Below are 27,060 nucleotides of genomic sequence, written 5' to 3' on the forward strand. Positions count from 1 at the left end.
AGACATCACTCTATAAATGGAGGCCCTGAGAAAGATCACCTTATACACGGAGGCCCTGGGTGAGATCTCCCTATACATGGAGGCCCTGGGACAGATCACCATATACATGGAGGACCAAGGAGAGATCACCCTGTGCATGGAGGCCCTTGGAGAGATCACCCTATACATGGAGGATCTGGGAGTGAGAACACCCTAAACATGGAGGCCCTGCGAGAGATCACCCTATTCATGGATGCCCCGGGAGAGATCACCCTATATACAGAGGCCCTGGGAGAGATCACCCTATCCACAGAGGCCCTGGGAGAGATCACCCTGCACACAGAGGCCCAGCGAGACATCACTCTATGCATGGAGGCCCTGAGAGAGATCACCTTATACACGGAGGCCCTGGGTGAGATCTCCCTATACATGGAGGCCCTGGGACAGATCACCATATACATGGAGGACAAAGGAGAGATCACCCTGTGCATGGAGGCCCTTGGAGAGATCACCCTATACATGGAGGATCTGGGAGTGAGAACACCCTAAACATGGAGGCCCTGGGAGAGATCACCCTATTTAGGGAGGCCCTGGGAGAGATCACCCAATACAGGGAGGCCCTGAGAGAGATCACCCTGTACATTGAAGCCCTGAGAGAAATCACCCTATACATGGAGGCCCTGAAAGAGATCACCCTATACACAGAGGCCTTGGGAGAGATCACCCTATGCATGGAGGCCCTGGAAGAGATCACCCTATATGGAGGCCCTGAGAGAGATCACCCTGTACATGGGGGTCCTGAGAGAGATCGCCCTATAAACAGAGGCCCCAGGAGAGATCACTCTATGCATGAAGGCCCTGGGACAGATCACTCAATACATTGAGGCCCTGGGAGAGATCATGGGAGAGACCGCCCTATACACAGAGGCACTGAGAGAGATCCCCCTATTCACAGATGCCCCAGGAGAGATCACCCTATATACAGATACCCTGGGAGAGATCACCCTATCCACAGAGGCCCTAGGAGAGATCACCCTACACACGGAGGCCCAGAGAGAAATCACTCTGTGCATGGAGGCCCTGAGAGAGATCACCGTATACAATTCAATTAAATTCAAATAAGTCTTTATTACGATTATTCATCTTAAAAGACATATATATACAGATAAAACAGCGTGAAATACCACGACCATAAATTGGATATCACAGAATATAAAGGTTTTACACACCCAATACAATACATTAAAAATTTTAAAATATCCATTAAAATTTCTTTTAAAAAACAAAAAGGATAGAAATTAACAAGCTACTATAGTCCGCCATTTCTTTCGCGAATAGCCCAAGACCAGCTAAGGAATTTGGCTACCCCTATAATAATTATTTCGTTTTCAGCCACATGCTCCTAGCTGAATGATAGGCTGGACAAACATAGAGGAAGTGGCTTACACTTTCTATACAATTAGGGCAAAATGGACACCTATCTCCCTTACCAGTTTTCCATTTGCTGGTAAATTCCCTAAGTGGGAGCGTTTCTACCCGGAATTGATGGTACAACCTGCGGTCTCTAGGTTTAGTAATTAAGTCCCAATAAGATTCGAGGAATGGTTCATCTTTAAAGACCCAGAAGTCTCTAGTCAATGGAGAGCCTACCAGAGTAGAGTATCTCCTAAGTTTTACTAAGCTCCAGTATGCTACTCTAAATTCTGTTTTAGTTGGGAAAACAGCCGCTTCCGGGGATACCCACAAATCCCTCATTCCCATATCAATAAGTAGGGTTTTGATAGTTTTTAGCCATATGATCTTGTTTGAATGGTCCAACCCCCGTACTTCAAGCAGGGCCTTTGCGAATGGATGTAATTCGGGGGTAGACCATAGCCTTCTCCAGAAGAACAACATTCTAAGCTGTGCAATATCCTCAATGGGATTGCAACCAAGATCGAACAGAAGAGGGATTCGTGGAGTCGATCTTGGGAGGCCCACAATAGATCTTAAAAATTTATTTTGGGCCAAGACTAAGTCGGACAGATTACTACAACCCTAGATCTCAGCACCATATAAAATAGCAGGGACTATTTTCAGGGAGTACAGCTTAACAGCTGGAGCCACTGGCTTAGTTTGAGAGAGCCTATGCTCCCTTAAAAGGGCTCCTGCTAGCTGGGAGTGTTTCAATGCTAGGAGCTTCACCTGAGGAGTCCAGCTCAACTTTTCGCCAAGGGTAATGCCTAGGTAAGTAAAGACTTTGGCCTGCTCCAAGAGCTTCCCACACATAAAAACTTTTGCCGAAACAGTACCTGCCCCGTGGAGTACCATGAATTTTGTTTTCTCCACATTAACCTCTAGCTCATGTCCTGGGTGAGATCACTCTATGCATGGAGGCCCTGGGAGGACACCCTACACATGAAGGCCCCGTGAGTGATCACCCTATACATGGAGGCCCCATGAGTGATCACCCTATACACGGAGGCCCTGGGAGAGATCACCCTATGCATGGAGGCCCTGGGAGAGATCACCCCACACACGGAGGGCTTATGAGTAATAACCCTATACAGGTAGGCCCTGGGAGAGATCACCCTATACATGGATAGCCTGGGTGAGGTCGCCCTATACATGGAGGCCCTGGGATAGATCACCCTATACATGGAGGCCATGGGAGAGATCACCCTATATATGAAGACCCTGGGGGAGATCACCCTATGCATGATGCCCTGGGGGAGATCACTCTATGCATGCAGGCCCTGGGAGAGATCACCCCACGCACGGAGGCCTTATGAGTGATCACCCTATACACGATGACCCAGTGAGTGATCGCCTTACACATGGAGGTCCTGAGAGAGATAACCCTACACATGGAGGCCATGAAAGAGATACCCTATACATGAAGGCCCTGGGAGAGATCACCATATACATCGAGGCCCTGGGAGAGATCATCTTATACATGGAGGCCCTGGGGGAGATCACCCTACACATGGAGGTCCTGGGGGAGATCCGCCTATACATGGAGGCCCTGGGAGAGATCACACTATACATGTGGGCCCTGGGGGAGATCACCCAATACATGGAGGCCCTGGGAGAGATCACACTATACATGGGGACCCTGGGAGAGATCACCCTGTACATGGAGGCCCTGGGAGAGAACACCTTATACACGGAAGCCCTGGGTGAGATCACCTTATACATGGAGGCCCTGGGACAGATCACCATATACATGGAGGCCCTGGGAGAGATCATCCTATACATGGAGGCCCTGGGAGAGAGAATACCCTATACATGGAGGCCCTGGAAGAGATCACCCTATACATGGAGGCCCTGGGGGTGATCACCCTACACATGGAGGTCCTGGGGGAGATCCGCCTATACATGGAGGCCCTGGGAGAGATCACACTATACATGTGGGCCCTGGGGGAGATCACCCAATACATGGAGGCCCTGGGAGAGATCACACTATACATGGGGACCCTGGGAGAGATCACCCTGTACATGGAGGCCCTGGGAGAGAACACCTTATACACGGAAGCCCTGGGTGAGATCACCTTATACATGGAGGCCCTGGGACAGATCACCATATACATGGAGGCCCTGGGAGAGATCAGCCTATACATGGAGGCCCTGGGAGAGAGAATACCCTATACATGGAGGCCCTGGAAGAGATCACCCTATTCAGGGAGGCCCTGGGAGAGATCACCCTATACAGGGAGACCCTAGGAGTGATCATCACCCTACACAAGGAGGCCCTGGGAGAGATCACCTTACACACAGAGACCCTGGGAGTTATCACCCGCTACACGGAGGTCCTGGGAGAGAGCACCCTACACATGAAGGCCCTGGGGGAGATCACCTTATACATGGAGGCCCTGGGGGAGATCACCTTATACATGGAGGCCCTGAGAGAGATCACCACATACATGGAGGCCCCGTGAGTGATCAACCTGTACACGGAGGCCCTGGGAGAGATCATCCTAGACATGTATGGCCTGGGTGAGATCACCCTATATATGCAGGCCCTAGGTGAGGTCACCCTACATATAGAGGCCCCGGGAGAGATCACCCTATGCATGGAGGCCCTGGGAGAGATCACCCCACACACGGAGACTCAGTGTGTGATCACCCTACACATGGAGGTCCTGAGAGAGATAACCCTACACATGGAGGCCACGAGAGAGATACCCTATACATGGAGGCCCTGGGAGAGATCACCCTATACATGGAGGCCCTGAGAGAGATCACCATATACATGGAGGCCCTGTGAGAGATCGCCCTATACATGGAGGCCCTAGGAGAGATCACCCTACATGTGGAGGTCCTGGGGGAGATCACTCTATACAGGGAGGCCCTAGGAGTGATTACCCTACACATGGAGGCCCCATGAGTGATCAGCCTATACACGGAGGCACTGGGAAAGATCACCCTATGCATGGAGGCCCTGGGAGAGATCACCCCACACACGGAGGCCTTATGAGTAATAACTCTATACAGGTAGGCCCTGGGAGAGATCCCCCTATACATGGATAGCCTGGGTGAGGTCACCCTATACATGGAGGCCCTGGGATAGATCACCCTATACATGGAGGCCCTGGGAGAGATCACCCTATATATGGAGGCCCTGGGAGAGAGCACCATATACATGGAGGCCATGGGAGAGATCACCCTATACATGGAGGCCCTGGGGGAGATCACCCTATGCATGATGCCCTGGGTGAGATCACTCTATGCATGCAGGCCCTGGGAGAGATCACCCCACACACGGAGGCCTTATGAGTGATCACCCTATGCACGGAGACCCAGTGAGTGATCGCCTTACACATGGAGGTCCTGAGAAAGATAACCCTACTCATGGAGGCCATGAAAGAGATACCCTATACATGGAGGCCCTGGGAGAAATCACCATATACATCGAGGCCCTGGGAGAGATCATCTTATACATGGAGGCCCTGGGGGAGATCACCCTACACATGGAGGTCCTGGGGGAGATCAGCCTATACATGGAGGCCCTGGGAGAGATCACACTATACACGTGGGTCCTGGGGGAGATCACCCGATATATGGAGGCCCTGGGAGAGATCACACTATTCATGGGGACCCTGGAAGAGATCACCCTGTACATGGAGGCCCTCGGAGAGAACACCTTATACACGGAAGCCCTGAGTGAGATCACCCTATACATGGAGGCCCTGGGACAGATCACCATATACATGGAGGCCCTGGGAGAGATCATCCTATACATGGAGGCCCTGGGAGAGAGAATACCCTATACATGGAGGCCCTGGAAGAGATCACCCTATTCAGGGAGGCCCTGGGAGAGATCACCCTATACAGGGAGACCCTAGGAGTGATCATCACCCTACACAAGGAGGCCCTGGGAGAGATCACCTTACACACAGAGACCCTGGGAGTGATCACCCGCTACACGGAGACCCTGGGAGAGAGCACCTTATACATGGAGGCCCTAGGGGAGATCACCTTATACTTGGTGGCCCTGAGAGAGATCACCACATACATGGAGGCCCTTGAGTGTTCTCCCTATACACGGAGGCCCTGGGAGAGATTATCCTATACATGTATGGCCTGGGTGAGATCACCCTATATATGGAGGCCCTAGGTGAGGTCACCCTACACATAGAGGCCCTGGGAGAGATCACCCTATGCATGGAGGACCTGGGAGAGATCACCCCACACACGGAGACTCAGTGTGTGATCACCCTACACATGGAGGTCCTGAGAGAGATAACCCTACACATGGAGGCCCTGAGAGCGATCACCATATACATGGAGGCCCTGGGAGAGATCACCCTATACATGGAGGCCCTAGGAGAGATCACCCTACATGTGGAGGTCCTGGGGGAGATCACTCTATACAGGGAGGCCCTAGGAGTGATTACCGTACACAGGGAGGCCCTAAGAGAGATCACCATATACATGGAGGCCCTGGGAGAGATCACCCTATACACGGAGGCCCTAGGAGAGATCACCCTACATGTGGATGTCCTGGGGGAGATCACTCTATACAGGGAGGCCCTAGGAATGATTACCCTAAACAGGGAGGCCCTGGGAGAGATCACCCTATACATGGAGGCCCTTGGAGAGATCACCCTATACATGGAGACCCCGGGGGAGATCACCCTATACATGGAGGCCCCATGAGTGATCACCCTATATATGGAGGCGCTGGGAGAGATCACCATATATATGGAGGCCCTGGGAGAGATCACCATATACATGGAGGCCCTGGGAGAGATCACCCTATACAGGGAGGCCCTGGGGGAGATCACCCTATACTTGATGCCCTGGGTGAGATCACCCTATGCATGGAGGCCTTGGGAGCGATCACCCCACACACGGAGGCCTTATGAGTGATCACCCTATACACGGAGACCCAGTGAGAGATCGCCTTACACATTGAGGTCCTGCGAGAGATAACCCTACACATGGAGGCCATGAAAGAGATACCCTATACATGGAGGCCCTGGGAGAGATCACCATATACATGGAGGCCCTGGGAAAGATCATCTTATACATGGAGGCCCTGGGAAAGATCATCTTATACATGGAGGCCCTGGGGAGATCACCCTATATATGGAGGTCCTGGGGGAGATCAACCTGTAGATGGAGGCCCTGGGAGAGATTACACTATACATGGGGGCCCTGGGGTTGATCACCCGATACATGGAGGCCCTGGGAGAGCTCACACTATACATGGGGGCCCTGGGAGAGATCACCCTGTGCACGGAGGCACCGGGAGAGATCACCCTATACAGGGAGGCCCTGGGGGGGAGAATACCCTATACATGGAGGCCCGGGGAAAGATCACCCTATTCATGGAGGCCCTGGGAGAGATCATCCTATACACAGAGGCCCCAGGAGTGATCACCCTATACACTGAGGCCCTGGGTGAGATCACTTTATGCATGGAGGCCCTGGGAGAGATCACCCTATACATGGAGGCCCTAGGAGAGATCACCCTACATGTGGAGGTCCTGGGGGAGATCACTCTATACAGGGAGGCCCTAGGAGTGATTACCGTACACAGGGAGGCCCTAAGAGAGATCACCATATACACTGAGGCCCTGGGAGAGATCACTTTATGCATGGAGGCCCTGGGAGAGATCACCCTATACATGGAGGCCCTAGGAGAGATCACCCTACATGTGGAGGTCCTGGGGGAGATCACTCTATACAGGGAGGCCCTAGGAGTGATTACCGTACACAGGGAGGCCCTAAGAGAGATCACCATATACATGGAGGCCCTGGGAGAGATCACCCTGTGCACGGAGGCACCGGGAGAGATCACCCTATACAGGGAGGCCCTGGGGGGGAGAATACCCTATACATGGAGGCCCGGGGAAAGATCACCCTATTCATGGAGGCCCTGGGAGAGATCATCCTATACACAGAGGCCCCAGGAGTGATCACCCTATACACTGAGGCCCTGGGTGAGATCACTTTATGCATGGAGGCCCTGGGAGAGATCACCCTATACATGGAGGCCCTAGGAGAGATCACCCTACATGTGGAGGTCCTGGGGGAGATCACTCTATACAGGGAGGCCCTAGGAGTGATTACCGTACACAGGGAGGCCCTAAGAGAGATCACCATATACATGGAGGCCCTGGGAGAGATCACCCTATACACGGAGGCCCTAGGAGAGATCACCCTACATGTGGATGTCCTGGGGGAGATCACTCTATACAGGGAGGCCCTAGGAATGATTACCCTAAACAGGGAGGCCCTGGGAGAGATCACCCTATACATGGAGGCCCTTGGAGAGATCACCCAATACATGGAGACCCCGGGGGAGATCACCCTATACATGGAGGCCCCATGAGTGATCACCCTATATATGGAGGCGCTGGGAGAGATCACCATATATATGGAGGCCCTGGGAGAGATCACCATATACATGGAGGCCCTGGGAGAGATCACCCTATACAGGGAGGCCCTGGGGGAGATCACCCTATGCTTGATGCCCTGGGTGAGATCACCCTATGCATGGAGGCCTTGGGAGCGATCACCCCACACACGGAGGCCTTATGAGTGATCACCCTATACACGGAGACCCAGTGAGAGATCGCCTTACACATTGAGGTCCTGCGAGAGATAACCCTACACATGGAGGCCATGAAAGAGATACCCTATACATGGAGGCCCTGGGAGAGATCACCATATACATGGAGGCCCTGGGAAAGATCATCTTATACATGGAGGCCCTGGGAAAGATCATCTTATACATGGAGGCCCTGGGGAGATCACCCTATATATGGAGGTCCTGGGGGAGATCAACCTGTAGATGGAGGCCCTGGGAGAGATTACACTATACATGGGGGCCCTGGGGTTGATCACCCGATACATGGAGGCCCTGGGAGAGCTCACACTATACATGGGGGCCCTGGGAGAGATCACCCTGTGCACGGAGGCACCGGGAGAGATCACCCTATACAGGGAGGCCCTGGGGGGGAGAATACCCTATACATGGAGGCCCGGGGAAAGATCACCCTATTCATGGAGGCCCTGGGAGAGATCATCCTATACACAGAGGCCCCAGGAGTGATCACCCTATACACTGAGGCCCTGGGTGAGATCACTTTATGCATGGAGGCCCTGGGAGAGAGCACCCTACACATGAAGTCCCGGGGGGAGATCACCCTATACATGGAGGCCCCGTGAGTGATCACCCTATACAGGGAGGCCCCATGAGTGATCACCCTATACAAGGAGGCCCTGGGAGAGATCACACTATACATGGATGGCCTGGGTGAGATTACCCTATATATGGAGGCCTTAGGTAAGGTCACCCTACACATGGAGGCCCTGGGAGAGATGACCATATGCATGGAGGCCCTGGGAGAGATCACCCCACACACGAAGGCCTTATGTGTGATCCCCCTATTCACAGAGACCCAGTGAGTGATCACCCTACACATGGAGGTCCTGAGAGAGATAACCCTACACATGGAGGCCATGAGAGAGATGCCCTATACATGGAGGCTCTGGGATAGATCACCCTATACATGGAGGCCCTGGGAGAGATCCCCCTATACATGGATGCCCTGGGAGAGATCACAATATACATGAGGGCCCTTGGAGAGATCACCCTATACATGGAGACCCTGGGGGAGATCACCCTACACATGGAGGTCCTGGGGGAGATCACCCTATGCATGATGCCCTGGGGGGAGATCACCCTATACATGGAGGCCCTGGTAGAGATCACCCTATGCATGAGGCCCTGGGTGAGATTACCCTATGCATGGAGGTCCTGGGGGAGATCAACCTGTACATGGAGGCCCTGGGAGAGATCACACTATACATGGGGGCCCTGGGGTTGATCACCCGATACATGGAGGCCCTGGGAGAGCTCACACTATACATGGGGGCCCTGGGAGAGATCACCCTGTGCATGGAGGCACTGGGAGAGATCACCCTATACAGGGAGGCCCTGGGGGGGAGAATACCCTATACATGGAGGCCCGGGGAAAGATCACCCTATTCATGGAGGCCCTGGGAGAGATCATCCTATACACAGAGGCCCCAGGAGTGATCACCCTATACACTGAGGCCCTGGGTGAGATCACTTTATGCATGGAGGCCCTGGGAGAGAGCACCCTACACATGAAGTCCCGGGGGGAGATCACCCTATACATGGAGGCCCCGTGAGTGATCAACCTATACAGGGAGGCCCCATGAGTGATCACCCTATACAAGGAGGCCCAGGGAGAGATCACACTATACATGGATGGCCTGGGTGAGATTACCCTGTATATGGAGGCCTTAGGTAAGGTCACCCTACACATTGAGGCCCTGGGAGAGATCACCCCATGCATGAGACCCTGGGTGAGATTACCCTATGCATGGAGGTCCTGGGGGAGATCAACCTGTACATTGAGGCCCTGGGAGAGATCACACTATACATGGGGGCCCTGGGGTTGATCACCCGATACATGGAGGCCCTGGGAGAGCTCACACTATACATGGGGGCCCTGGGAGAGATCACCCTGTGCATGGATATGTATGGCCTGGGTGAGATCACCCTACACATGGAGGCCCTGGGAGAGATGACCATATGCATGGAGGCCCTGGTAAAGATCACCCCACACACGAAGGCCTTATGTGTGATCACCCTATTCACAGAGACCCAGTGAGTGATCACCCTACACATGGAGGTCCTGCGAGAGATAACCCTACACATGGAGGCCATGAGAGAGATGCCCTGTACATGGAGGCTCTGGGAGAGATCACCCTATACATGGAGGCCCTGGGAGAGATCACCCTATACATGGATGCCCTGGGAGAGATTACCCTATGCATGGAGACCCTGGGGGAGATCACCCTACACATGGAGGTCCTGGGGGAGATCACCCTATGCATGATGCCCTGGGGGGAGATCACCCTATACATGGAGGTCCTGGTAGAGATCACCCTATGCATGAGGCCCTGGGTGAGATTACCCTATGCATGGAGGCCCTGGGTGAGATCACCCTATACATGGAGGCCCTGGTAGTGATCACCCTAGACATGGAGGCCATGGTAGTGATCACCCTATACATGGAGGCCCTGGGAGTGATGCTCAACCAACAAGACAGTGCCATCTATCCTTACTACAATGATACCTAATTACATCTTAAAGTGTCACTAGCTAAAGAAATACATACACCCAATTCTTGCTTAAACCTCATTCGGTCCTGGGTGCCTTAAGCTTATTTAATACTCAGCCCCCCAAAGACTGAGTATGTGCTCGTAAATGGGGAATCACCGAGCCTCTGTTTAAGCAATGACTCAACAACATGGTTTTTACCCTGCTTTTCGTCTTCTTATTAATGAATGGCCTTTCTCGTTGACTCATCTCGCTTCTTCAAAGACAACATCCCGGAAAAGGACCTGGACATGGTGGGGCTTATTTACAAGCCCCTTGCGCCGCTGGTGCGTCACTTTTGAATGTGATAAAAAATGATGTCAATAAGCCCCAGTGTGTTTCCAGCCGCCATTGCTGCACAAAGTTAAGCTTTTGCTCAGCCTCTCACCTACAAAGTTGTGATCTACAGGAAGTGTCCTCGTCATGTTACACTTTGACAACTGCTCCCAGGCTACTTTGTGTCCACATTAAGCAGCTTTTCTTCAGCAGCTCGGTTATTCACTAAGCAAAGTAAGAGTGTGGACATCTCTCCCACATCAAGGATCTGCAATGGCCTCTCTTCCCACCAGAATCCCAGTGAGAGCTTGCAGTGAGAGCTATTAAGCACTTTACGTGAAAGCCTCAAACTACTTGACCTCTCAACCTTCCTCCTCTGGTATCCTCTGCACTGGGCTCACTCCCAAACTGCCATGCATTATGCATATTCTTCTTCACATATAGTTTCCAATAAAGTTCACCAACACGTGTATGTCTTGTTTTCGTGTGCTATATGTCGGCCGCAGTTTATGTAGCATTACATGTACAACTTACTTTTGGTTAAAGTACCGTGGTCATACCTGCTATGACCAGGCAATGAACCCACGTCACTAGATGTCATAAATCATTTTGACAAGCTCATAAATCATAGACATGACAGATTATCAATCAATCCCTTCGCAGCCATAAATCATTTTGCCGGGCCTGTAAATCATCTGACAGGTCATAAATCGCAACCTCTGACAGGTCATAAATCGCAACATCTGACAGGTCATAAATCATTCCTGACATATCACATTCTGTTACCTGTCTACCATACTTGTGACACCTCCTAGTTTGTTCAGGCCATCGTATATGCAGTTTTATGGGGTTATAAAGTTCCCTGTTGGTTTTCACGCTGATTGTGTGGAGCGGTAGCCTCTCCCTGGAGCTAGGCCCCAACTCGCTATCTTGTTTGTCCATTTTTGTGCCCAGCCATTCGGCGGATCTGGGCTGTCTCCGCTTGCTCCCCACTACCGGCCTGCTCACCCTGCCGTATGGCATCCCAAAGTGAGTGGCCTTCCTCCTGCACGCGGCCCTGCAGGTTCCCTGCCTATGATGTACCTTATGTATTCTAATGGTACATACAGCACTTTGCCCCCTTCTGGGCTAGGTCCATGCTCCAAAATACCCCCAACAATATAATAAATAAAAGAAAGCTCTCACTGCTGACATCTGTTTGACAATCAAGTTACTTACTCTCGAAATGCCCTTTCTGGTGGATACTCTATATTACCACAGATTTCTCCCTCAGACTGGGTGAGTAAACGTTTTTCGGCAATTGCTCCTGCACGTTGATAGGTGGTGCCACCTGGCTTGGCGGCAGCTTCATGCCACCCCCAGAAATGACAGTGCTGACCTGTGCATAGATGCCACCAAGACATGCTGACTTCAGTTTATAACATGGCCTTCTGCGTCCTTACACATACTGAAATCTTGACAGTGTACAAAATCGAATATGGAACCTTATAACACCTATAACTCCACTCCGGAGAATGGGGAGGAGGGATGGTGGTGAGGAATGTGCGGTTAGATAGAGTATCCACCAGAAAGAGTCTTTCCCAAGGTAACCTCGTACTTTGATTCCTCGCTTTTGAATAGATACCAAAACAGTACCTCCCACAATGTGGAGGGTCTGAGGAGTGGACTTCACACTAGGTTACTCCGGAGGACCGAGCAGACAAAAAGGCAATCCCTCCAGCTTAGTGAGTCAGGGCAGTGGTGCCATGTGAAGGTGTGGACAACGCCCCAAGTACCACCAGGCAGAGATCCAGCAGTGGAATACCTCTGCCCAAGGCTCTAGAGGAGGCCTCCGCTCTGGCAGAATAGTCTGAAAACCCTCAGCAGACTCCTTCTCAGCAAATACATTGCACATCTCCACGCAAAGCATGATCCGCCTGGACTAGATTCATTTCTAGACTGCCCTTCCTTTTTTAGCATCACGAAATCCCCCCAAAAATTGCTCTTCCGCCCAACGCCCCTTAATCCCACTGATATAAGAACTGAGGGGTCTCTTAGATCATACCAGTGAAGTATCTCCTCCTCCCGGGTGGGATGGACAGAGAGAAGAAAGTGGGGAGTAGGACCTGCTCTCCTAACAGCAGGGCAGGGATCTGCACCCAAACCTCCACAACCTACACCTCCGAGCGAGGAGATTCAATGGCATCCGCTGAGTGGATTCAAGCTACCTGAAGAAGAAGCGGAGGCCATCTTGGCTGCTGGCTGTCTGCCACTAAGTCCAAATATCCTGGATGTTGGGCAAAGTTTGTGGCCTAGAGCAGGGACAGTCCAGGTGACTCACTACAGCCTAAGCTTAGTTATTTATTTATTTATTTTAAAGAGCGCGTAATTACCCTAGTGCGTCTAACAAACTATTACACTCTATGCAGCAAATCGCATACTCAGTGGCTCCAGGCACAGCCCATGTAAACACACTGGCTTTTAGAGACTCACGAAATGTTACGATATTGGTCTCTAGGCGTAACTCAGGCATCGGTCTGTCCCAGGCCTGAGCTGTAACCTCAGAAAAAGCCTGTGCTCTCAATCTGGCTCTCCGGTATTAAGGTACTGGGATCAGACAGGCGGCCGTCGACCGAAGCCGCCTGGCTTTAAAGCTTTAAGTCTACTTCAGTATCTCCTGCCTTTGGCCCAGAATGAACCTCGCTGATGGGTGCATTAAGCGTTTGTCAGCATCCTTGGCCTTTCTGTTTTCCTGATCAGTCCTCCCTGGGTTGAAGTCACCTGTGGTGATGCATTTTTTCCAAAGGACTTACATATATGTTTCCTCCTGCACCTTTCTACAGTGCAACCTTAAGTTGGATTTTACCTTGTAAATGTGCGTGCCTTTGGAGCCTAGGCACAGCTGTTCTTTGGGACGTTTGACCCATAAATCTGTCTTCTTCACTGTAACTCCTTCCATGTGCTGTGTCGGTGATCTGCAGGTGCCTCCACCGCAGCCTCCGTCCTCTCCTGGCACAGTACTCGAGTCCCCAAACTGCTGCTGTTGCTGTCCCAGGTGGCGGCCGGGTTGTCTGTCCCAAGTCGCCTTTGGCTGCCCCTGATGGAAAGAAGCAAAGCCTTCAGAGGCGGCTGGATATCTTGCAGCTCCACAATATTGATGTGGTACCTCTTCTCCAGAGGAGGCCTGGACCTCTGATCTCCACCTCATCCAGGTGGCCTCTTCACCCCAAGCGTAGGCGTCTATACCCAGCGTGAGCTCTGGATGAGGTACAGAGAACGGCCTGATGCAAGTAAGGTTGGACTCCTTCATCCACTAGTGAAAGTCCCAGGCCGCTTTCCCTGCCACAGAGATGCGGAGTCTGCATGTTTTATCTGACATGAGGCACCAGCAGGATGCACACAGAACACCAGATTGAACTCGAAACATGTCCTAGATGCGCTTTTGAGGCAGAAAAGCCTTGAAAGCGACAGCGTCCTTAAATACCCCTATAAAGGGAATCCTGTGCACTGGCCACAGATGGGATTGTGGCTTATTCATGAAGAAGACAGTAGCCAGATTGCCTTTCTCTGGTGGTCTACAACGGACTGTGACAAGCCTGCCTGCACCAACCAGTCATAAAGGTATGGGATACATGTACTCCAACCTGCGACGAGGGGCCACAACCAGTGCCCTGTCCTCACCCTCATGAACACCAAGGGGGGGTCATGATGAGGCTGACAGAGAAGACAGTAAGTGTTCCCTCCCCACAATGAGTGACAAGAAACGCCTGTGGACCTGCAGCACGGGCACATTAAAGTATGCATCCTACAACATCCAATCCCCAGGCAGGGACAACCTGGGCCAGAGTCGGTGTCTTGAACTTACTCTTTTGTAGGAAGTTGTTCAAGACCCAATGGTCCAACATCGGTCTAAGCCACCTTCTTTTGGGGCATCAAGAAATAACCCCTCTCCTTCTTGGAGACTCTAATTTCCCCTTAGGTTGGGACTGAAGGGGCAGATTTGGCAAAGATGGATGCATGTTCTCCTGACGTATGTGCAAAGATAGGAGGAACTGGAGGAGAGGTTTATAGAAAAGGAAGAGCATGACCATAACAGCCAACCTGCGGGACCCATCCGCCTGAGGTAACTTTGTACCAGCCGGACAGGTAAAAATGTACTCTGCCCCCTAGTGGCCAAAGCGACCTCCGAAGAGTGAATCAGAGAGCTTGGCTGCAGGAGACGAAGGAGAGCACTGGATCTGCTATTGATGGCTTTGTCCTCTTCCACGCCACTCCGCTAGGAAAGGGCCCTCGAAAGGGCCGAATGGGCTGCCAACCAGATCGATATGCTACCTTTCGTGTTAACCACTTAATTGCTGGCATTTTTCATTGAACTGGCAGCAGAGGGACAGCAAACCCGAGGCGCGGACGTGAGTGTAGCAATCTCTGATCTGCTTCAGAGCTGAATCTACAATGCCTCCAAACAGTCTGGTGCCATCGAAAGGCATATCCATGAGGGATGCCTGCACGACCCAAGAGAAACCCATGCTACGCATCCACGCGTGGCTGGGAATCACCACACTAGTGCCCATTGCATGTCATACCCAGTCGGTGGTGCCCAAACCAGCATATAAAAGGTTCTTGGCCATATTGCAAAACTGGCAAAATAGAATACCCCCTTGCCAATCTCTGTCAGGCGAGGGAGCAGCGAAGGAATTCAGGTCTGCTTTGCAGGCTGAAGCCTGGACTTGAAGATTTCCCAGTGGTGGGTGTTGTGATAAGAAGGCAGGGTTACACAGAGCAGGCCGATAGCGCCCAGCAATGGAGCAATTTACTGGCTTCACCAAGCATGGTTCCAGCCACAGCTAGAGTTTCTGTCAGGGCTTTGTTGAAGGGTAGCCACGTTTCCAACGCTGAAGGGCCAGGCCGCAATATTTCTTTAAGCAAATTAGCTGCAGCTCCCACATCAATGTACTTTCCATGGCCATAGAGTACGAACAACTCTATGGTCTTATGGACTACATCACTCTTCCGCGGGGGCCCAGTAGGGAAAGCACTGGTGAAGAATCAATCAGCTCCATATGAGGCAGGGGTACCATTCTGTACACTACCCCCAAGGTCCCTCAGAAGGGGGTGTCCTGCTTCCTGACCACTGTAGGCATCACTGCCTCTTGGGTTCCATGGTACGGAAGGGTGCCATCTGATCTGAGAGAGGCTGCGGGGTTCCAGCTGCCGAAGCAAGTCAGCCACAACAGTTCTTAGCAGCCATGGATCCCAAGCAGTACATCACGCAGTGGGTAGGGCATCTGATAAAGGGTACGCTGGGTCCTGGGCATCACTTGTCATTCTATCAGTGGGAGACCCGACATCTTAAAATACAAAAGCCACTGTGTGTGGAGGGGCGTAGCCTTGATGGGGGAGGGGCTTCATGCTGAGGCACTTCTGCCCCCTACTGCCCACCACCCTCCCCCACTGCTGCTGCTGGTGTTCTGGGGTGTTTTCACGCCCCTTTATGGACATTGGCTGCTTAGAACCTCCAAAGACCAGCTGGAAACTCGCTCAGTGCAGGGGTTTCTAGCTCATGTTTCCTACCACCATGTGATAGCGCCTTGACCTGGAGCTGATATTGTGTGACACACGGTGGCACCGTGTGAGTTGGTAGTCCTGCAATGGTGTGGCTTGCAAAGAATGTGATGCAGGAAATGGAGACAGGACAGAGGCCTCCCACAGTGGAGAAGTGTGGCTCAATGATTAGAGCGGCAGACCCTGATGCAGAGGTCTAGCCCGGGACCAGGGTTCAATTCCCTGCCTCGGCGGGTCTTGGGCTCAAAAATTCCACGGACCTGATAATTCTCGCCTCGGTGCCTATTCCAATCATGGAGTCCAACTCTGCAACTCTGGGCAATAGCTTGCTTAATCTCCACAACGGCCCCCACAACGCTAAGGATGCCTGGCCTCCACCTTGGGGGTGCCCAGGAGTGGACGCCTCACAGGGAAAGCCAGGATGGGTTCCACAGCGGTATTCGTACAAGTGCCTTGAGACCCTTGCGGGTGAGTAGTGCGCTATACAAGTATCAATTTACATTTACAATTTACACAGCAAAGAAACAATAGTCAGTGCTCGGTTTTCCTTACCAAATGCAAGATAATGTCAGGAGTTATGTGACTGCAGATGCCATGCACCCACCCGGGGATTGCCCCACACATGGCTGATGAAGCAGTGTTGCCCACCACAGAGCATCGGGCTGGTGACTATCCTTCGGGCCGGTCACTTTGTTTACATGTTTGTACCCATGCTGAGCAGGGGAGAGGGGGCGCCCTACTGCATACCTCCTTCTGGGCAGGGTATGCATATGCACAAACACACAAAGGTGACGTCACTCTGCGGGGGCGCTGTAGATGCGTCTTTGTGACGAGGAAGGGGTGTGGAGACAGAGGCAGTACACCATACTTCATGACTGACACTTCAAACACTGAATGACTGGATTGTGGGCTGTTTCACAGTGTGAACGACACTCCCCAGCAGCAATGGCTGCGGGGGCCTGAGCACTGATGCTGTTCAGGTCGTGTGTGCATCACATAAGCTCTGGACACGAGCTGAAGCCGTATCAAGCTTGGCCTAAAAAATACTGTTGTCCCGACTTGAGCATTTACCATGTGAATTTGAGCAGCCTGCTAGCATAGGGCCTTATGTACTAAGGGTTTTAGCGTATGCAAACTTTCTGATTCTGTAAATCAGGTTTGCAAAAACTGAAACCGTTTTTAAAAAGTTCTAAACTCATTAGATGATTTGGAAAAAGTCATTCTGAGTCATTAAATGAGTGTAGGAGACCAGGCAGTATTTGGAAGGGGCCCGTTAAAGGCTCCCGTCCAACGACAGATTCCTAATGGTATGTATTCATGTTTTGCGAAACTTGCTTGCAAAATATTAATATTTTACCGACACCTCAAATCAAGTGGAAACCCATTCACAAGCGGGAGGGACCCCTGTCTGCTTCGTGAATGTTAACAAAACATGTTTTAGACTTAAAAAGTACGTAAAACGTTTCATTCCTTTTAAACTCATTGTAAACACATCCAGGTTTCGTTTAAGGTAAACAAACTGTATTATTTAGTTACTTTTAAAAAATCACAGACGTGGTGGTCTGCTGTGATGTCAGGCCATTATAGGTTGCCAGAATTTGCCAACCACCTCATTAAAATTGCGACCACTATGATTCGCTATTTTATGAACCGCATGGGTTCACATGTTCTCTAGTTGTTTTTTAGGTCTCGCCTACGCAGCGCACATGCGCTACATAGGAAGACCTTTAGCTGTCGCTCTGCTCTTTTTGGAAGCACACACTCGTGCTTGTGGCGGCATCCACCTTGCGGGAGTGAGCAGCGGCGCGCATGCTAATTGGCCGCTGCTCGCTCCCGCAAGGTGGATACCACCACAAGCACGAGTGTGCTTGAAAACAGCTGCTGCCTGTTCCCTTCTCAACTGCTTATCTTTCATGCGTGCGCTTGTTTACATTCAGCGGCGCGCGTCATCGCTCCTGGTTTCCACCCGCTTCATTGCACTTCTGCTGATTCAGCAGTGATTGTGCTTTATCTGGAGCCCAGGGGGAGCTTCTTTGTGTTCGTGCAGCAGAAGGGCGTGGGCTGACGAGGGAGGGGGAGAGCAAAGAGAAAAGGCACCTTTGTTTACGGGCGATTCAAAGTCAACATGAAATATTTTATTTGCAGCTGACATCGACGGTGCTCACTTTAGTGCCAGTGGCTCACGCAAATTCCTCAGGCTGCGGCGTGGGCTTCTGATGCATTTTCAGACAGTGATGTACCGTTTCCAGACTGCTATGAAGACATATCACTGAGATGCTTCAATAATGTCTGATCTAACTGACTTTATCCATGCTCACCACTAACATAAAATAATAATAAAAATAACTTTTCACTGAGTTGCATACATTTTTCTCAAGAGGGTTTTACATCAAGCTTTGGTTTGGACTGGAAAAAAACTGGAACAAACAAAACAAGTCGCTGATAGGAACTTTAGTGTAGATTTGACTTTTTCCTCTGACATAACAGCTCCTAATTGAGTCGCCATTAGTCAGCTATGTTTATGTTCACTTACTCACAGTACACTGACGCAAACAGCTACAAAATGGTGAGTATTGAGATCAGACATATTCAATCTAATTCACTTACAAAAGATTTACAGTCAGTGCTTAATTTTAGCCAGTGGTGCCCACCATCACTAAGTGACTGACATATTAGAAGGACAAAAAGCTGCTGCTGGAGTGGTGGTAATAATATTGTTGTGATAGCCACACATGGTCAGTGCACCAGCTGGCCACAGCACTCTTAGTTCAATCAGACCTAAAAAAGTAACGACCTACAGCAACCGAAGGGTTAACTCACTGGGCTCAATATTCAATGTAATCAGTATACCTTGTTGCAGCCATGGGCTCAACCCATCTCAAAAGAGAGATTACACACCGCCCTGGACTCTCGCGGCGGCGATGTAATCTCTCCAGGGGACCAATTTAAGAATTTGGAATCTGCAGATTTCCAGGAAAGAAACCAAGCGGTCTCTCTGGTTTCAGAGGAAGGTTGGCGTGGCACAAAGCGCACTCTCGGTTCTGGAGGTAGACACACAATCTGTCCCAGTTCCTTGCACAGGAAGGCTGCAAGGCGCTATCTGGCAACGGAAGCCGCTTTACAAACAATGCATTGATCATGAGGCTGTAATCTGTCAGGGTTTGAGAGTTTTCCGGCTGTTGCCTTGAAATGAGGACCCTGCAACAATAAAATGCGGGTCCAACTTGAACTTTTTATTGAAATGCTTAAGAGGTGACGTATTGGGCAGTCACAATAGCAAGGTGGTTATTCCACAAAAATAAACTATGGGCATTTCTAACACTCGAAAATTCTCTCTCAGTCAACACAAATCACTGCTCCCTCCATGAATTCAAACTGTGCACATCATGGTTAAACCATCCATAGGCTAGCTACTGTAACCCCTGGACTCTTCAGTTTCACTTGGTAACCCTTTGCCCTCCTCGCTTCAATAGCCACATTCTTGAAACTGGCGTAGGTTTCATCAAAGACAGCACATGTGCTGTCTGTTGCTAGGCATACTGGTATCTTAAAGCTTAAAGCTCGTCTGCTGCTTTCTATTGGCTGGCTTCAATGTCACTCATTTGCTTCCTTCATATTTGTTTTCACTGCTGGCTTTCCTTCCTCTTCTTGTCCTTTGTTTGTCCCTTCCCTGGAGCATGGACGCACTACTAAGTTCTTCCCCTGCAGCTTTTCAGTGACCTACTTTTTTCAAGCATTCTACGAGAGTGTGTGTGTTTTCCAGCTATCTCCCCCCTGTACTCCTCCCTCCCCCCAGACTCTCCCCCCTCTGCTGGGCTCTCTGTTCTTGCCTCTGGTCTGTGTAGTTGACCCTCAGTCCCACTGTGTTGCCTTCTCCCTGTGTCCTTTTACCATGCCAGCTCCACATTTCTGTCTTTCGTCCGTTTGATCACCACAGTGGCACCCCCAAGTTGCCTCTTCCACCAACACCCCATGTTGCTTTTGCCCCTCACTCGTGCCACCATGTTGCTTCTGCCCCACATCCCAGTGTTGCCTTCCCCTTTAAAAATCTTCCCCCACACTCCTGCCCCCACTGCTGCTTCTACCCACTCATCCCCATATTGCATCCGCTACCCCCCTGCTTTAAAAACTTGCCTCCCTCACATATGTTCCTTTGGCCCCCACTGTGCACTCTTGCTGCTTCCAGCCTCCTTTTGTTCCCCTACTTGCTTAAAACAAGCATTGGCATAGCCAATAGGTCTTGCCTTTGGGACCTTTTAAGTGTTTAGCCATGCAACAGTTGATGTTGTTGCACCAAGGTTATTGTGCTGGATAACTAAACACTTATAAGGTCCCAAAGGCGAGACCTATTGGCTATGCCAATGCTTGTTGTTTTGTTCTGGGTGATTAGAATTCCCATTTCTGACTAACTTAAACTGCGCACAGGTTGTCTCAGCCGATGCCGCAGTGACCCGCTGAGCTACCTTCCCGCTTCCTCCAGGGGTTTGCTCTCACCGTGAAGTCGGTCCGGTCCTCCTCTGCGGGCTCCCTCCAGGCCTGGGAGCCCCGGCCCGGGTGCTGCGGGCCCTGGTAGTGGGGGGCTGGCAGAGCCCCCCCGAGAGAGCCCCCGATGCAGAACTTGTCCTTGTGCTTCTCCAGCAGGGGTAGGGAGCGGAAGGCCATCTTACACTTCTGGCACCTGTAGACCCCCAGCTCGTCCATGCTGCCCCCAGACAGGGTCAGGGTCAGGGAGGGGGGCAGGTCAGGGCGGGGGGCGCTGCCGTGCTCTGGGAGCTTCCTAGGGCGGAGGTCGTGGCGGTCGGTTGTTCTCGAAAGGGGGCCTGTCTCTTCTCAGGGCCTCGTTTCTCTCTTGGTGTGCTGCCTCCTCTTGTGCTCTTGGGGTTGTCTCCTCTTTCGATTCTCTGTTTCTTCTCAGAGGCTCTGTCTCTTCTGTCTGTGCTCTCTCCTCATAGAGACTGTCTCTGTCTGTGCTCTCTCCTCCCAGGGGCTCTGTCTCTGTATGTGCTCTCTCCTCCCAGGGGCTCTGTCTCTTCTGTCTGTACTCTCTCCTCCCAGGGACTCTGTCTTTTCTGTCGGTGCTCTCTCCTCCCAGGAACTCTGTATCGGTGCTCTCTCTCCTCCCAGGGGCCCTGTCTCTGGTCTCTCTCTCCTCCCAGGGGCCCTGTCTCTGGGCTCTCTCTCCTCCCAGGGGCCCTGTCTCTGGTCTCTCTCTCCTCCCAGGGACTCTGTCTCGATGCTCTCTCTCCTCCCAGGGGACCTGTCTCTGGGTTCTCTCTCTTCTCAGAGGCTCTGTCTCTTCTGTCTGTGCTCTTTCCTCCCAGAGACTCTGTCTCTGTCTGTGCTCTCTCCTTCCAGGGGCTCTGTCTCTTCTGTCTGTGCTCTCTCCTCCCAGGGGCTCTGTCTCTTCTGTCGGTGCTCTCTCCCCCCTAGGGACTCTGTATCGGTGTTCTCTCCTCCCAGGGGCCCTGTCTCTGGGCTCTCTCTCCTCCCAGGGACTCTGTCTCGATGCTCTCTCTCCTCCCAGGGGACCTGTCTCTGGGCTCTCTCTTCTCCCAAGGGCCCTGTCTCTGTGCTCTCTCTCCTCCCTGGGGCCCTGTCTCTGTGCTCTCTCTCCTCCCAGGGGCCCGGCTCTTTGGAGGCTCTATCTCTGGGAGTGCGCACTGCGCGGCCCCTATCTGTCCTCTCAGGAGCTCTGTACCCTCGGTCTGTGCTCCATCTCTTCCAGAACCTTCTCTCCTCAGGGGCTCTGTCTCTACACTCTCTCCTTCCCAGGAGGCACTGTCTAGGTCTGTGCTCGCACTCTCCTCTTAGTGGCTCTCTCTCCTCTCAGGGGCTCTGTCTCTGCCCTCTTTCCTCTCAGGGACTCTGTCTCTGCTTTCTCTCTCCTCTCAGGGGCTCTGTCTCTGCCCTTTCACCACTCAGGGGCTCTGTCTCTGCCCTCTCTCCTCTCAGGGGCTCTGTCTCTACCCTCTCTCCTCTCATGGGGCTCTGTCTCTGCTCTCTCTCCCCTCAAGGGCCCTGTCTCTCTCCTCTCAGGGGCGCTGTCTCTGCTCTCTCTCTCTCCTCAAGGGCACAGTCTCTCTCCTCTCAGGGGTCTGTCTCTCTGCTCTCTCTCCTCTCTGGGTCTCTGCCCTCTCTCCTCTCAGGGGCTCTGTCTCTGCTCTCTCTCCCCTCCAGGGCTCTGTCTCTCTCCTCTCAGGGGCTCTGTCTCTGCTCTCTCTCTCTCCTCAAGGGCACAGTCTCTCTCCTCTCAGGGGTCTGTCTCTCTCCTCTCTGGTTCACTGCCTTCTCTTAGGGGCTCTGTCTCTGCTCTCTCTCCACTCGAGGGCTCTGTCTCTGCTCACTCTCCCCTCAAGGTCTCTGTCTCTCTCCTCTCAGGGGCTCGCTCTATGTACTCCTTTCTTCTCGGGATTTCTGCTCTCTTTCCCCCGGGAGGCTCTGTCTCTTCCTGGAGGGTGCTCTGCACTCTCTCGTGTGCGCCCTCTCCGGAGCTCGCTTGCTCCCTCTGCCCGGGATCCGAGGCGGGAGGCAGGTGTCTCGGGGCGGCGTCTCTCGTTGCTGTGGGAACGAGAGCCCTGCCCTGTCCTGCCCTGGGACAGGACTCTCAGCCGGGAGGGAGCCCGAGGGCCTGGGACACAAACTCCTGTGGCTCTCGGTGTGAGATTTACAGAGAGGGCGCGTGTGTTTGTAACATCAAGCGTTGGCAAATCCAACATGTCTCATTTACACATTAATGTACCCCCCCCCCAGCCCCCACCCCCATTGAAGAAACAGAAGAACCAGCAAAACACGTGCAAGAAGAGCAGTGAGAAATCATACTGCAGAAATAGATCTATAGGTAGAACATTCCATCACAGAGCTCATAGAATAAAATGGCTTTGTGTGCAAACCTCCCCAAAACCAGTGCTGTATACAATGTTTAAGCGCTGAGCCACAGAAGAGAGACTATAGGCTCGGACAAGCCTCCTGCGTGAACATGTGAAACTGAAAACCCCTAATGCACGTGCCCTGAAGAAGGATGGGGCCATAACAAGCGCTCAACCCGTCGAAACAAGATAGGGGAAAAAAAGCGAAAGATAAAAAAAGTTAAATACGCCGACTCACTCAGGGGCATATTAAAAAAAAAAGTATCACCACGCGGCGCAGCAAATCCCCTTGCTGCGCTGTGATACAGGGAAAGGGAATGAATGCGCCTTATTTATTCCAATACAGCGCACTCCTGTCCTTTCCCCAGCGCTGGCGCACAAAGGGCAGCCTGGTGCCAACGCAAGCACCCATGCAACGCCCTCCCAGGGCACAGTAACATGATGCAGCGATTTGCACTGCGTTGCGCTCCTCCGGATTTATGAAGCCATTCAGAGTGGCCTTGTGTGGCTTGGTAAATCGCATTTCAGGGTCTGCGTCGCACAGGCACCACGTTGCCTGGTGCAAACGTGACACACACCCTTAATAAATTGAGTCCTAAATCTGAACGAGGGGCAGCATTTAGTGTCCCTCCGAGGCTCCACCCGATCTCCACCGCCCGAAACCCGTCTGTGAGGTGCTCGGATATGATGCCTGCGCTAGTAGCGAGAGTCTTCTCTCCCACTGTAACAAATGCCGGCTGCCCGGGGTCCACCCAGGAGACCCGCCTAGAGGGCGGCTGCCCTTAGTGCCACAAGAGGGCACAGGAGGCAGCCTCCTAGTGTTTGAGACCCTCACGGGTCCGGTATGCAGCGGGGGTGAGGTGTATATATACCTTTCCCTGCCCACTGGGCACCCTCTTTGCCCACTACCCCTGACGCCAGGACATCTTCTCCGCTCCATCAGTGGAAGGCCACTGAAGGGATCGTCCCACCTGAGGTTAGCAGGGGTCTCTCTCTTCTCACACATTGCCTTCATTGTAGGGACATGTTCTGAAGGGAAGTGGTCCTGTCCGGGGTGGGCACGGGCGGTGGCCTTGACTGTGGTGCTTAAGGTTCCTTGCCTCTGGTGTCCTGGGTTCACCCTACTGTGGCTCTGCAAACTGGACAAAGGACCCTGTCAGGACAGGATGGAAGGCAGAGAGGGTGATGAGGTGGGTGGCAGAGGGCCAGGAGTATTTTTTTTCATTTGGCACAGAGAAGAGGGCCGTGTTATGTATGTATATGGTATTTCTACCACGTGAACCCAGCCAAAAGGCAGCGGAGAGCTGTACATGGTCAAAGACAAGAATAAAGTCCCCGAGTAGGAGGAGATGGAGAAGGGGTGAGGATGGGTAATGCACTGTGACATAAGGGGGCATATTCATGAGGCCCAGCACAGGGAGTCACCTTGCTGTGCTGCTTCACAGGGGAAGGGCAGGAATGTGCTGTGTCCTTGTCCCTGCGCTGTCGCCGTATTGGCTGCCTTGTGCTAACGCAGACACACTGCACCATGGTGCAAGGGTGCCTGGGTTTTATGCGGGATTATCTTTGTGCAGGAAGGTGCACTTTCCTGCACAAAAACAATCCTGAGAGGCACATTCCTCTATCTATACTTCGTAGAAAGAAACAGTAACAAGGAGATATAAAGATATTTCTCCTGGTTATGCCTCTCCTAGTAAAGCATAACTTTTTGGTGCATTCTGAGGTTTGCCAGTTCTGGTAAATCTGTGAATGTGTCAAAAACCATGGGAGTTGCGTAGGAACACTCACGCAATGCCCATGGAACGCCTTCCCAGGGCAGAGTAACGCAACGCACAGATTTGCGCTTCGTTATTCCAGCTTTATGAAGCAACTCAGGGCCATGCAAGGCAGCCTTGCTTGGCTTCATAAATCAAATTTTTAGGTCTCGCTAGCGTTGCAGCGCGAAGCGCTGCCGCCAACGAGACTATTGTTGCCGTGTTTACTCCCAAGGGAGACAGACCTGGGCACGAGCCGATTCTGGTCTGTGAACGCGCTTCACAGTGGAACAGCTTGTGCGCGTTAATTCCAGTTGAGTGCTCGTCTCCGGAAGACGTGCTGCGCCGATTCTGGTCTGTGAACACGCTTCACAGTGGAACAGCTTGTGCGCGTTAATTCCAGTTGAGTGCTCGTCTCCGGAAGACGTGCTGCGCATTAATTATAGTTGAGTGCTCCAGCAGCCTGGGGCGCCTGTCGACATGCTGTGCTAATGATTACTGTGGGGTCTCATGCTGATCGGGAGCAGGCGTATTACTGGCGCCACCGCCACGCCTTCATTAGTCATAAAAGCTACATGGCAAGCGATAATTAGGGCGGCATGTTTTAGGACATTTTTAGCAATTACTTTGTTTACTTAGTGCTATTAGTGATATCTTTCGTGCATCCAATGCTCTATTTAAACGTGCAGCACTGAACATTTTCAAAGAAGGCGAATCAGCGACATTCATTGGAGACACGACCTATTTGAAGACGCTTGTTTTACTGGGGTAAGTTCTGTGAACTGTTTAGTTTGTTTACTTTATTATAGTATAACTGGCAGGGTTGGCTAAATTATGCGAGAAAAGGAAACATATGCAGGAGATGATGGTATGAGGCAAGTGTGGCAAAGGTATAATTATGCGTACACCATATAAAAGCAAGTTGCAAAATGTCCGGTGTTGGGCGAAAGGGTTCACTGTGCTGTTGCGTCACCTGTAGGTGTGGTTATGAGTGCATGTGACTAGCTGGCGACATGTCCTTGTACTGTTACTTGCCTTTGCACTTGTTTTTTTTGCATATATATATATATAGCACAAACTCGACCCAAAGTTTATTGGAGCGCTTTACACGAGCACCGTATTTACATTACACATTCAGGCACGGGGAGATTAAGTGATTTGCCCAGAATAACAGGATGTTGATGCGACCTCGGGGCTCAAACTCTGGTTTCCAGCACCAAAGTCGGCAGTTTAGCCGACGGACCACATCCTCGCCCTTGCCCTGCTGATTTTCAGGGACGGCTGCTCTGTCTTCACAAGGGTCGGGCGAACTATGACTCTGCTGCCTGACCTGGAACAGATCTGTTAGGTGTTTGTATTTTTTTTTATTTTTTTTATTTAGCGCAAACTCAATCCGTAGGTATTGGAGCACTTTACATGTATACCACATCCATTATAGAAGGACACATTTATGTTTGGTAGGTACGTGGATATTAAGTTATTCATAACCGGCGGAGCCAAGGCTGGTCTCTCTACCTCTGTGACTCCGGTTGCTGCTCGCGCCTCGTGTATAGCTGGTTTTCCTAGTTATCTGGCGAATACAAAAGCGGGCTTTGCTGTGTTTCTGTTTAAAGGCTACACATAAGGGGCTCAACTGATCGAATTGTAACCAGCTGTCCAACACAATACCTGGAGAAGGGCTCAGTGAGACGTACACTTGTAAGGGGCAGAGGTTACACTCCCGGCAAGTCTGCCTCAGCCTTCATTCTTCCGAGGTGGATCAATTGAATACCATTGATTGGGTAGTAGTTATATCTGTTAACCGAGCGTAGAAATGGAGCAAATTTAATACGGAGGGCTATTTGAAAAGTATACTTTTTCCCAATGTGCCAGATGAATTTGTCTTTATGTTCTTGGGACTTATAAGAATCTTGTAGTGTGTACATCAGGCAGGTCATGTGTCTTTGGAAAACTAGCACCTTTTTGTGATATTGTAGTTGCATGATAGTTTCACATTATAATAGTGGGGGCTCGGATGTCA

General features: G+C 51.6%; 1 protein-coding gene across 2 annotated transcripts in view; it reads right to left on the reverse strand.

Moving 5' to 3' along the window:
• CCDC17 (coiled-coil domain containing 17) overlaps window positions 1–22,910 on the reverse strand; it is a 507,736-nt gene extending 484,826 nt beyond the window's left edge. For both annotated transcript variants that reach the window (XM_085602872.1, XM_085602873.1), the window contains exon 1: window positions 20,915–22,910. In XM_085602872.1, the coding sequence (XP_085458998.1) occupies window positions 20,915–21,121 (207 nt within the window). In that variant the 5' untranslated portion in view covers window positions 21,122–22,910. The remainder of the gene's footprint in view (window positions 1–20,914) is intronic.
• Between the last annotated feature and the right edge of the window lie 4,150 nt (window positions 22,911–27,060).

The sequence above is a fragment of the Triturus cristatus genome, chromosome 4_2 (genome assembly GCF_964204655.1).
Source record: "Triturus cristatus chromosome 4_2, aTriCri1.1, whole genome shotgun sequence".
NCBI classification, from domain to species: Eukaryota; Metazoa; Chordata; class Amphibia; order Caudata; family Salamandridae; genus Triturus; species Triturus cristatus.